This window comes from Sceloporus undulatus, chromosome 1, assembly GCF_019175285.1.
Source record: "Sceloporus undulatus isolate JIND9_A2432 ecotype Alabama chromosome 1, SceUnd_v1.1, whole genome shotgun sequence".
Taxonomy (NCBI): domain Eukaryota; kingdom Metazoa; phylum Chordata; class Lepidosauria; order Squamata; family Phrynosomatidae; genus Sceloporus; species Sceloporus undulatus.
In genome coordinates this window covers 146,000,952-146,013,863 of record NC_056522.1, presented here as the reverse complement: position 1 = coordinate 146,013,863, position 12,912 = coordinate 146,000,952, and the positions used below count along the sequence as shown (strand labels likewise).

Genomic DNA, 12,912 nt, shown 5'->3' with positions numbered 1-12,912 from the left:
TGGGGCCAGGGTAGCCACAGCGGCAGCCCAAAGGCCCCAATCCGGCGCTTTTCGGGACCAGGGAGAAGCGGCATTTTGCCGCTTCTTCCTGGTTCCAGAAAGGGGTGTCCTTGGGGCTTCATGCCCCAGGACACCCTGGGGAGCCACTGCCAGGAGAGAAAGGGGCCCCTTTCCCCCGGCTTCATTCCCGCAGCCATTTGGTGGCTGCAGGAACGAGGCGCTCCCCAAGAAAGAGTTCCGTTTCGGAGCTCCTCCTGGCGTTGCTGTTAGGCTGCCACAAGCAGCCTGACGCGGCGTGAAGACATCACATCCACGCTGCGCCATGCCCATGTCAAAATGGCAGCGCCCATGTCTACAGGGTGCCACAATTTTGATGTACGGAAGACGTACTAGGGTTGCGATCCATCTGTAAGAGATGCCCCGAGGCAACCCTAGCACATCTTCAGTACGTGCTATGGCACCGGTCTGTACTGTGCCAAAGAAACCTGTTTTCTAAAATCAAAAGTGAACTTCCTGCTACTTCTGTTTTTGTATTTTTACACATTTTGACACTCGCTGTTGCCTCTAGACAGGGATAGAGAAGGTACATTTTTTTGTGTCCCCGAGAGATGCCTTTGAGGGAGTGGGAGCATTTTTGTTACATTCCCTGCCCAGGCCATTTTAGTCTGGGAGAGGACTATTTAAAAAAAACCAGAAAGTGAACAGAAAGTGATTTTAGATTCTTCCTGCTGTTCAAAAATCCTCTCCTGAGCCTACAATGGCCCAGAGGTAACTACAATCATATGACCCCATAGGCAGTGCTTAGGGTTATTCGGGGGTGGGTGGGTATTTTTTGCAGGGGCTCCAGTCCTTCAAATTCATCTCAGCATCTAATGCAGTTCCCTAGCCTCCCACAGTAGACTCCCCCTTCTCTAGAGGGTCCCTACTGCAATTCCTCATCCCTCCTTTATACAAAACATACGTTCCTTGGTAATCTCAGCTTTCACTTATAAAGAAAAGTTGCAAGCCTTGATAGATCATGTTTGCAACAGCACAGACAACCAGGAACCAAAACACTCCTTAGCACTCAGAAGAGATTCCTAGCTCTACCATACCACTTTTGTGTGCAGAAAGCACTGAGGGAGCTGTTTTTGGATTTTATTTTTTTAAGCATCTGTGTCTCCTGAAGTACTCAAAACAGAGATTGCTTTGAGCAATCAACTTCTGTCCTCTCACCCCACAGCTTGGAAGCCACTAATTAACAATAAAATGTTAGATGGAATTAATTCCTTTCCCCAAACATGAAGGCACTACAACTACTGTATACAGTGGGCCCTCCGTATCCGCCAACTTGCCATCTATGGATTACAGCATCCATGGACGGCAAGCCTGGGGGGGGGGTAGGGGGCAGAGGACTACGAGAAGTAGGAGGGAGCTCCCGCAACCTTGCCAGAAGAGAGAGAGAGAGAGAGAAAGTACAATATAAAGCAAACTAAAAAGAAACTAGGGGGTGAGACCTGCCCCTTGTTTCATTTGAAATAAAATCCTTCTTTGGCCGTAGTGTGGAGGGAAAACAGGTGGAGGGGAGAAAGAATGGACTGAAGAGGAGGGAATCAGGAACCTGCCGTGACGGGGACTTGGGATAAAGGGCGCCTCAATGGAGAGGGTAAGGGGAGAGAGAGAGAGAGAGAGATGTAGGGTCTGTCAAGAGTACTTTTGAGTGTTGGACTATGACACTGGAGAGTAGGATTCAAATTCTGGCTCGGCTATGTAAACACACTGGGTGAGACCTTAGGCAAGTCACACTCTCCCAGCCTCAGAGAAAGGCAATGGAAACCCTCTCTAAACACACCTTGCCAAGAAAAGCATGTGATGGGTTCACTGCCTTAGGGTCACTGTAAGTTGAGAAGGACTTGAAGGTGCCCAACAACAACAGCAAGAACAAAGGGTGGTTCGGCATGCCATGGCGGGGCTTTGGCTCCTTGGCCCTTCTTCCCTCTGTGGCTGGCTTCTTCTTTTTCTCCTTCTCTCTAGGCGAGACATGGCTGAGGCAGGCAGGTGTGCACTGATGGTAGGGTCACTCTCCTTCCTCCTTTCCCCACTTGCTCTCTCTCTCTCTCTCTCCCCAGCTGTTCCCTGCCCCCCCCCCTTTGAGCAGCGGTTGCTCTTTCCTCTAGACAAAGTGCGTGGCAGCAAGGGGCAAACATGCAACCAGGCCTAAAGTATGGCAAGCCTGGGCGGGGTGGGGAGAGGAGAAGGAAGAGGACAAAGAGGCAGTGGGGAAGAGGAGAAGGAGGTAGCCGCCTGCCACCCACTACAATGAAGCAGCGAGATAGGCTTTGGGCAGCTAGGGTGGCAAAGTGCCACTATCTCCAATGGTGGTGTAGCTGCGTATCCTTTGAGGTCAATGGGACATGAGCATCCACAGATTTTGGCGTCCGCAGGGGGATCCAGAACGGATCCTCTGCAGATACCAAGGGTCGACTGTATACTCATGTATAAGTCTAGAAATTTTAGTCATAAAACTGACCCCAAAAATTTAAGTTAACTTATCCACAGGTCAATGTAAGTACTGTACTTTAACTCTCATAAAAATAGAAACCATCCCCTGGTGAAACGGAAGAGTGTTATCTGTCCTTGAAGAACTGACCCTCCTCTACTCCTTCATCCATCCATCCTTCAGTGTGAACACAGTTATGCCTCCTGCACTTATGTAAGTTCTTTGGCATTGTTTTCCTTTGCTTCATCCTTTAGATCCTATTACATGATCCTAAGTCTTACTCTTGACTTATCCATGGGTAATATCACAATCCATAACTCTGACCCCAAAACCTTCCCACGATTTATACATGAGATTGACTTGTAGTTGTGTATATACAGTATAATGTCACAAGGGATCATTTAAACTCCTCTGGCAGTGTAGCAGTTACTTTTGTTACTTTTTATAATTATTGATATATGGTCTCATTAAATAGTAGAGGAAGAATATGACACAGTTCAGGTGCTGACACATGCTGCGTCTCATGCTGCCACTCCATGCACTGTAGATATAAAAACTAGGTGTATGGGATGAAAATATATTCTGTACTACAAACCAGTAGCTTGTAGTTGGATTTTCTCCCAAGTAACTATAAAGGTAACTATTTGAGTTACTATTGAGAACTGCTTTTTAAAAAACTGAACAGCCGCTATCCTTCCTATAAATCATTCCAAAATTCCATAAATTTCCATAAAAATGAGTGGGAAGACAGGACTTCCAACCCACAGTTGTATTCTTTTCTGAACGGGGATAAAAGAACTCATGTCTGTCACAAAACACACCCTGCAAAATATAAAAGCCTGTACCTCATCCTTTTCACAGCACGATTACTAATTATGCCAAATGGCCATGTGGAAATTATGAATGATAATGCCTTGCATTATCTCAGTCTAACACTTCATTTCATTTGAAATAATACACCAAGAAGACAATAACTGACCTTTTAAACTATTCAGCCCAATAGAAAAACAGCAGTGAAATGGACATGTGGGTAACACAGATTTGTATATGTAATTTAAAAAGAAATATTACTGCTAACTTTACCATGCTATAAAACGTACTTGCATTGTGCGTGGAAATACTTGATGAGGTTTTGAAGCAAGTCAACGCCCTTTTTAATCTTGATTTCATTGACTTTCAACAGATACTGTTAAGATAATAATGTACACACACAAAAAAAGAATATTAATTGTTGTTTTAGAATAAAAGTTGTTGGGTTAGTGACAGTTAAGTGATTTTATATACAATTCTAAGGGACTGAGGAGTGTCAGCAAGTGAAGTGAAATTGCCCGTAGGGGAATATATTCTGAAGAGGTTTCTTCAGTCATCAAACATAACTAAATTAAACAACGAGCCATGTTCCAAAAGACTGATTCTGCACACTCAATGCTGTATTAAATAACAGCTCCCTTACTACATAGTAAAACACACTGGAATGTGCAGAGCATTTCTAAACATAATGTAACATAGCACAGAGATTTCCTGAGTTTCTTCTGGCTATAATTTCCTTAAGTACTAGAAATATTTTCCAACACTGAATAAAAAGACACTGCAAAGATTTAGGCAGTGATTTAACCATAATTATTTGGAAACTGTTAGCAGAAGGTGAACATAAGGTTTGCATCCAATTGAATGAATTTAGGGTTGGTATTTCACCCACCATGGATGTGATTGTTTAAACTTAACCAAGCAAGGAGCTCCATTGGTGCTGCTGTTCAGTCTTGGTTTAAATAGCAAAATATTGATTCAAGACCTGCAAAGCTTGCTTAATGTACTATCTACAACATCCCAAGTAGAGCAGGCACATGTTTAATTGACTCAGCCAGCAAATCTTCATGAGCAGCTATGCATAAATTAAGCAAAAAATTGCCTGAGTACCTAACATGGTTGATCCTCACTCATAAATAAAACTGCACAGCAGCTGCTTTTTAAAATATATTTTATCAAATATCTATGCTAACTATGACTTACAGTAAACTTCCCTTGCGCGCACACACACCACGACCATAGCTATTTCTCTTTCTTTTCTATCATATTGTACAAGGCACTATCCCTCTGCAGAACAGTTTAAGACTGAATAGTAGTTTATTCTTTTATTACTGTCAAAAAAAATGAGACACCCTAACAGAATTGGAATAAAGCAAACCCCACACATTAGATGGTAAACAGATTCATATCACAAAACTCTAATACATCTATTGTTTTATTATGCATCATTTAAAATTTCCTAACTTGATGCTGTCGCTAAATTCCTGTCAATGGCCCCTTAGGACTGGACCATAGCTTTGGCACGGCTTCTGGACTCTTAAGACACATGCATCATTTAAACAGCATACCTCCAACATGACCTGAAGCAGCTTTATTTTGGCCTGTCTGTATGGGCCTAATATTAACTTGGTCATGCACAGGCAAGTAAGCAGAAAAAGTTTACATTGGGGGGGTTAACAGACTGCCCCAAAGGGGCAGCGGGATGCCACCCTTTTCCTAGCTAGATCGGGGCTGCGGCAACCTCACACTGCATGCCCCAAACTGGCCTTTCAAGGGCACAAAAAGGAGCTGCAAAAAGCGGCACCTTTTTGCACCCCTGAAAGGGCACAATTGCCATGGGGGCGTGGCTATATGGCACTCTTTCAGCACTGCAACTTATGGACACAGTGCCGGGGGAGTGTCGTGTTGCTGCATGCTGTATGGAGTGGTGCACAGTGCCCTGGTGGCAGAGTCAGGGCATGCGTCATCTGGACGTGATGCCCCAAGTCTGCCCCCAGGCCGGCCCAAAGTGCTGGTCTGTATAGGGCCTTTGTCAGATCTTAAAATGTCCTGTCTCAATGGCTCAGTTCAGATTATTGTTGTGGAGTTCTGGAGCAGCACTCTTTGACCTGGTACCCTCCAGACATTTTGGACTGCAACACCCCATCATTCCTTCCCATTAGCCATAATAGCTGGGGCTAATAGTTGCAACCCAAAACATCTGGAGGGTGTGTGGTTCATGAAAGCTGTCCTGATGGTTCTGGAATTGCTGCAGGCTCATGAGTAATCTCTTCCTTTTTGGTATGCCAATTCCCACTTCCATTTCTGGATTCCTCTAACTACAGTTGATTTTGACAACCAAACTAAAAAACTATGGATGATGGGTGTGAGCTCTATATCCAGGGATGGTCCAAGAGATTTTGTCACCTGAAGCAAACTATTAGATGATTGACTTTCCCCATTCCACTTACAGAAGCTAACTACACTGAAGGTTAAATCTTACTTCAACACTGAATAGAAGGGAGCATTTATCACCTCTCCTAAGGCAGTAGGCTAGTTCAGGGGCTTAGGAGGACAGATGGAGTAGCAGATATAGCTCTGTCCTCAAACAGAGGAAATCCATTCAGAAGCAGAGAAGGAACAGCTGGAAGGTTGTGGCTGATATTGATGCTGCTCTCACTATCCAACATCTGTGGCCTATGGCAGTCACCTCTATTTCTGTAATGATGTACCCTACCAAACTAACCTCGAAACACAGCACCTAACATCAGCTTGCCTGATTCAGACATCGCAGCAAACCATGATTAAAGAAGTCCAGAAATGAAGGGTAAAACTGTTGTCCCAGATGTGAAGAAAGAATGGGAGTGAGGCACAATAAAGTTAAAAACTGAAATTAATGCACTGCATGGTTATAGAGGAGGGGAAAACATAGGCAGCGTGTTCATTACAGTGCTTCAGGGCATTAGCAATATCCCCCCCAACAGCTGTTAAACGTTCTTACTTAACCAAGTAAAATGAGATTTTCATCTCTCAACTATAATGCGGCAGATGGTAACTTGAATGGGCACGGGAGACAATCTTTTAAGCTGAGGATGGGATAGTTGCATAAAGGCTTTGCCTTTGTTTGTTTATAATCTGCGTGTAATAGGCTATATGGTCAGTCTGCCAATTTATCATACAATTGTACCAAAGGCAAGACATTCATTTCTGAAATTGGAACAAACAGATAGTTCCTTTGACCAATACTTTCACCAAAACAGCACACCACAATACAATAGTACTGTATGTATATTAGTAAAGAATTAAATGAGCTACGCATTCACTTTTACCTCGCACATTTGTAACTGAAAGAACCTCCGCTCTTTTTCCATCTCTTCCGCTATTTCAGCCCCACTTATTTCTGTGCGGATCATTCCATGTAATTTTGCATGTTCTTTTTTTCTCTTTTTCTATTTTTGTCCTGTATGAAAGGGAACCAATGAAACTATGTTATCATCCTAAATCTCTTCCTCAATTTGTTTTCTGATTTAAAATCATGCTAAGCATTGTCATTCAAAATACAATCCACCAGCCAATTCAGATGACTAGTTCTGCTGAGTTTAATAAGTATCAAGAGGACTCAATACTGAAACTAAAACAATTCCAACTAGAATTAAGCCAAACTGCTTTCAGATGTGCTAGATAAGAGGTGGCATTTGGAGGGAGGCAAATACCCAATGCTCCAGACTTCAGCGCTAAAACAGTATGACCTGTCCCTCATGTGTGGTCTTGCTCTATTATAACATCAGCAGCACCTTACAGGTTTTCAAACACACACCTTTTATAGTATGAAGTCATTCACTGGGTGAAAGCCAAGGCATACATTATCTGAATAAGGGAATTGCTAATGGACTTTTTCTTTCATGTTCATGAGCTAGCAGTATAATAAAATATATACAAGTTATACAAAGAATGTATTTCCTCCCCCCCCCCCCCCGATTCCCCCTTGACTAATTCACGAGGAAGTGGAAAAGATACTCCTTTCCTATGCTAGATTATAGAACTTCTTCACTACGTTATATCACAGTTCACAAAAAGAAATTGAAGATTGCTCATGTCAAATAATACCATGAGAAATATTCCATTACTTCATCTATTGATCATGTGTTATCCCTGTTGAAAACAGAGCTCGGGCAGCTCAAAAATGGCCAGGGTAATAGGAGGAGATAAAATCTTTCAGATACTCTGGACCCAATTCAGACAATTTCAGGCAAGTTCATTTATCATTCAGTGCATCCAAAATGGAACAGTGAAAAACAACATATAATCCAATGAGTGATTATATAAACTAGCCTGTGGAAGACATACTTCTAAAGGGGAGAAACAGAGAGTCTTTAGTCAATGGTAAAGACATGTGATTCTTTTCACTCACACCTTTAGGGATCAAAACTGATGCCTGACGGATAACATAAGACACTTATAGTCATCTAAACATTACTCTCACACGCCTCTGCCTTCCTCTAGAAGCTGTGCACTAACTAAAATGAATTTTGTTGTTCTTATTATGTGCCGCCTTCAAGTCATTTCCACCTATGGGCCCGAAACAGATGGGCCTGAAGGGCCGCCTTTGGACCACTGGGGGCATGATTTTTACACTACACATCTCCCAAACGTGGCTGCCTCAACCCAGAAGAGCTGGGCCAAAAAGGAGTGGGGGAAAAAGCTCCTTTTCAGCAACCTGGTTCAGGACTGCAGCGGCGGCTCAGATCTGGTTCGGGCACATGTGGTTGCCACGGTCCTGCACCTCTGACTCCTTTTGCCCCGTCTGCTTAAGGCTATGGCAACCCTAGCATGGGGTATCCTTGGCAAGTTTCTTCAGAGAGGGTTTGCCATTGCCATCCAGGAAAATTTCTTCTACCCTTCCCTCTCTTAAAAGAGAGAGGTAACTCCTTCTTACTTTGTTAACAGAAGACAACAACCACAAAAAAATAACAGAATGTTGTCACTCAGATCACAGGGCATGTCTGCACATAATCTTCCTACAGCTGTGACTGAACACTTGAACAGAAATCCAGTGCTAAGATCCACCCACTCTTTCAAATATCTGCACTGAAAGAACATCTCATAAAGCAAGGAGTTCTCCACAACGCATCATCTGAACAAGGTTCATATGAAGGCAAAAGAATCTCATGCTACCGTTGTGCTTTGGAGTGATGCAGATTGAGTAGCTGTCACCAGGCTGGCCAGTGAATCCAATATGAATCCCTTCTAGATTCTATTCTGTTCCTCTCGCAGCTGCTCCAAACTGTACAGGAACCCTATGTGTGCAAAACAAGAGCCCAGCACCAGCAGAGTTGCTGTGGGAGGAGAGGCAGGGACATAGCCAGGATTTTAGGAAGGGGGGGGGGGGTCCAGACTAAGTGCCAGCATTATAATGGGGCTTGGGTGTGGCGGCGCAGCAGCACGCACCATTCATTTTTGTAATGGGGGGGGAGTCCGGACCCCAAGAACCCCCCCTCCCCCTGGCTACGTCCCTGGGAGAGGTAAAATCCATTTTGGATTCATCCATCCCTGCTACCCCTGGCTGAATGTCCCATCCACGAGACACAAATGAGTCTATGCAGCACAGCAGTATGAGGACAATGCACATCCCATATTAAGGTTCAAAAGTATGCATGCAGGCCTTAAAACCTGACCAATCTATCATGCTGTTGCTCTGTGTCATCAAGTAGTTTTCAACTTACAGTGAACTTTTCACAGGGTTTTTTTCTTAAAGATTTGGTCAGAGTGGGTTTGCCATTGACTTCCTCTGAGGCTAAGAGACTGTGACTTGCCCATGGCCAAGTAGGGATTTGGACCTTGGTCTTCCTAGGGCACAACAACGCCTTTAAACCAGAGTATTATGCTCCAGAGCTGCTCCTGTTTGACATCATGCAGGCCAAACATGTCCAGATAACCTGCCAGTCCATCCCTCTTAGTGTTGTTACCATTGCAGCCTCACTGACCAAGCAAGTTCCTTGCATTAGCCTGTCCACTACTGGTGATGGTAAGGCTCTCACAGGTTGCTTCTTGGGTGGCAAGGCTGCAGTGCTGCTGGCACCAAGGACTTCAGAACAGTGGGATGAGGCAGTGTGTGTACAGATGTGTGGACAGCTAGGTCACTTTGGATCCAGCCCAATCCAGCTGTCCTCATGTCCAACAGCATTTTCTGTTAAAGTGAATTAGTGGTTTGGAGAAGTGGATTCGCTGCGTGCATTGTAAGGACTCATCACACCGGATACAGGATAAGTCTGAGTTTGGGCAAGTGTAGACAAGCCCTTTGTCCAACACTGAAACCAATACACCATACTGACTCTCATGCATATAGTGCATCCTAAGGTCTAAATCCATTATTAGAATAAAACAACTAAATCCACGGGGAGGAGGAAAATCAACACTTCTGTTGATTCAATGGGCTTACTCTGGTTGAGAATAAGTGTTGATTCACCAAGTTTCCCTTGATTCATGAGGTCTACGCTAGCTGGGACAAACAAGAGAATTGAAGCCAAAATTTCAACCTGTTTTGTTTTACCAGCTTTTCACAGCATTCTCTGTCAGGGTTTGCTTTCCTTGAATGAAGATTGCTCCCTCCCCACAACAATCCAGAGCGCAGCTGTCATCCCTTCCTGTTCCTGAGCCAACTGGCAGGGTGAGTGGAAGGCAGAAAGCTGTGCTGCGTTAAAGGCCTCCAAGCCTTACTAAACCAGTTGCCCAAAGGTCACTGTCAGCACTTAGGACAGCCTCTGTTTCAACATGGGTGACAGGGCATCAGGGCACAAAGCAGGAAGACTGAAACCTACAGAGTGTAACTGGGAGGTAATTGGCATGATAAAGGGCTTCATTTTAAATTTGCATATTGGTCCCCGAACATTATTGTCAAATACAATTCCCAAATAAGATAGTGAACCACATATCCTGAAATAAATATTGTATTTTGTATCTTAAATAGTTTGCATACAGAAATGTAATATGCTTAGAAGTAGAGTCTCAGCAAAGAATAAAAAGCTACTGGTAAGTGCAGACCTGTCCACAGAATGCAAAATGGGAGTGAGAAGGCATTGCTTGCCATCAGTCAACTTAGACACACCTCGATGTCTGATGCTATTTCCACAGATATCTACAATCTCAGATTTATGCAAAACCATGCAGCATACAAGAAAAGAGTACCGAGAAAGTATTTTTCTTGGGAGAATGTAGACCACACATATTCCTTTCCTGGAACCTCATATAGGCTTTCATAAGAACAGACATCATGGGTAGATTAATTACATATTCTGCTTGCTATCACCTCCCCAACAGGTCCCCAATTGGGATGCTTCAGACAATTTTAATAGGACAAGGAACAAGAGAAGTACACTCTTCTCCATGTCATACTACTTTCAGTTCTGACAACACAATTTATTAAAGAACACACTACAATACCAGCTACTTTCCTCTGCACTTGCATTTTCAGTAACTACAGATAACGCCAATGCACAGCTTGTAACCTGAGTTATAATTAGCTCTGCAAATGTGGCTAGAGCTACCTAGTATGTGTTTAACATCAGCCCAGATCACTAACCACAGTCAGCTCTGAAAGGGGAACAGAGTAGGAAATGTCCATGGTCTAGGGTAAACACCAAGTTGGTAGGGATGCTCCATTGGATTTGGACATTTCACAGCCCAACCAGCATTCTGGTCCTGAGGTCACAGGCAGCCCACTGCTTAAGCATAGCCATGGACAGGAATTCAATCTGCTCATAATTTGGTCAGAGACAGTGAAGAAGGGAATGGACATGTATCTAGTTTTCCTTCAGTATGTGGAGTCGTTTCACATTTTTACTCACATTCTTACAGAATGCAAATAGAAACTGTCACATGATTGGGCACACTGCTTTACTAATATTCTCAGCTAAATGCAAGCGTTATATGCATGTGAACACAGAAGCTACCCCTCCACACACACACTTCAGATCTCCTTGCTCAACCAAACAGTAGTGACAAAGGTCACAGGCCACCAACAGCAGAGCCTGTATACAAGCCCATGGCCTTACCTCAAGTTTAGCCCTCACATGAGCAAACTGAATGCACAAGTCTACCCTGTCTGCTACAACTAAGGAGGTTGTTCTTTCCTGCCATAAGCGTTCATTCTGTATATGTTTTCTCTGCATGCCAGGCTGTTAATATTTAAACATATAAAGGAGAGTGGAAAAGAGCAAAAGCAAAGCAAGCGTTCACATCAGCCAGCTCCAACCACAGACTCAGAGTTATCTATAGACATTTTTACTATTACGTATTAATAGATTGGTTGCCATAACTAATTTGAGGCCATGCCAGAACTAGCATTTCCTTTAATGTCATACCTGTTCTATTAGAGAACCAGCACCATTTCAATCCAAGTAATAGAAATGAGAGGCAACCTTGCTACAGGGAAGAAAGTGCCATTTCCTTTGTTTTAACAAGATATACACTGCAGCCACACTGCAGAAGACTCAGATTTAAAAATAAAATAATAATTCACAACAACAGATCCAGAAATTGGTGGGAACACTGCCATGTGGGAAAGGGTTTTATCCCTTAAAGTAGTGGTTCTTGAACTGTGGAGTGGAACATCCGGGGGCGGGGCATGAGAGTTGTTCATGGAGAGAGTAAGATTTGGAAGCCCTGATCCTTCCTTTTTCTCTTCTCAAACTTTTTTGTGCGTAAAAGTTACACATGCATCAAATACTTGAAGCCCCATACAGACAGGCCAAAATAAAGCTGCTTCGAGTCACTTTTGAGGTATGCTGTTTAAATGATGCATGCATACTAAGAGTCCGAAAGGTGTGCCGAAGCTGCGCTCCAGTCCTTAGGACTGGATTGTGGCTTTGGCGTGGCTTCCAGACTCTTAGTACACATATATCATTTAAATAGCATACCTCCAAAGTGACCCGAAACAGCTTTATTTGGGCCTGTCTGTATGGGGCCTGAATTTACTTAAATAAAACTGTTCGAATTGAAACAATGTTATTTCTTTATAAAATGTTAAAATATGAATATACATGAATGTAGTCTGATTTGGGTGCTTTGCCTCCTGTGTGATAAACTCCTATGTTGAAAGGGGGGGGGGAGAGAGAACAGCTGGTGAATTTCTCAACATATAAGTAAAATACTGTATGAAGAAGGCTCAGAAATGGGAGGAAGGCTAATAACGACATTCTAGTAGACATGGATGGGACCTTTAAGTTCCAGTCCTCTTGTCCACAACTAGTTGTGTATGTGCTTCCTAGCATCTTTGTGACATCCTACTCTTCCTTTACCCTCTTCTCTTTACATAATCAACAACCAATTACATCTTGAGAAAATTTGTGCTGCTGCAGCAGGGGCAGGATTCATGAGGCCTTCCAAATGTTGATGGACTAAAGCTTTCCAAAACTACTGCCAACATAGCCAATGGCCAAGAATACTGGGAGGTGCAATCCACCAACATCTGGAGGGCTGTATTATTTCCACCACTGTGCTACAACATAAATTTAAAACCAGAAATGTTTCTCTGTTCCTTTCTCCATTCATGTTACAAGTGTTGCATTCATTCATGTTGCATTCAAGCCTTGTGGGAAGGGGGAGTAGGGAATGGGGCATATGCAACATTGTGTATGTGATAACATAAT

General features: G+C 43.3%; 1 protein-coding gene across 1 annotated transcript in view; it reads right to left on the bottom strand.

Annotated features, from left to right (window-relative positions):
- Window positions 1–12,912, bottom strand: part of ASAP2 (ArfGAP with SH3 domain, ankyrin repeat and PH domain 2) — a 119,073-nt gene that overhangs the window by 58,130 nt on the left and 48,031 nt on the right. The window contains 3 exon segments of the mRNA XM_042446767.1: window positions 3,580–3,665; window positions 6,595–6,705; window positions 6,707–6,725. Of these exon segments, the coding sequence (XP_042302701.1) occupies window positions 3,580–3,665; window positions 6,595–6,705; window positions 6,707–6,725 (216 nt within the window).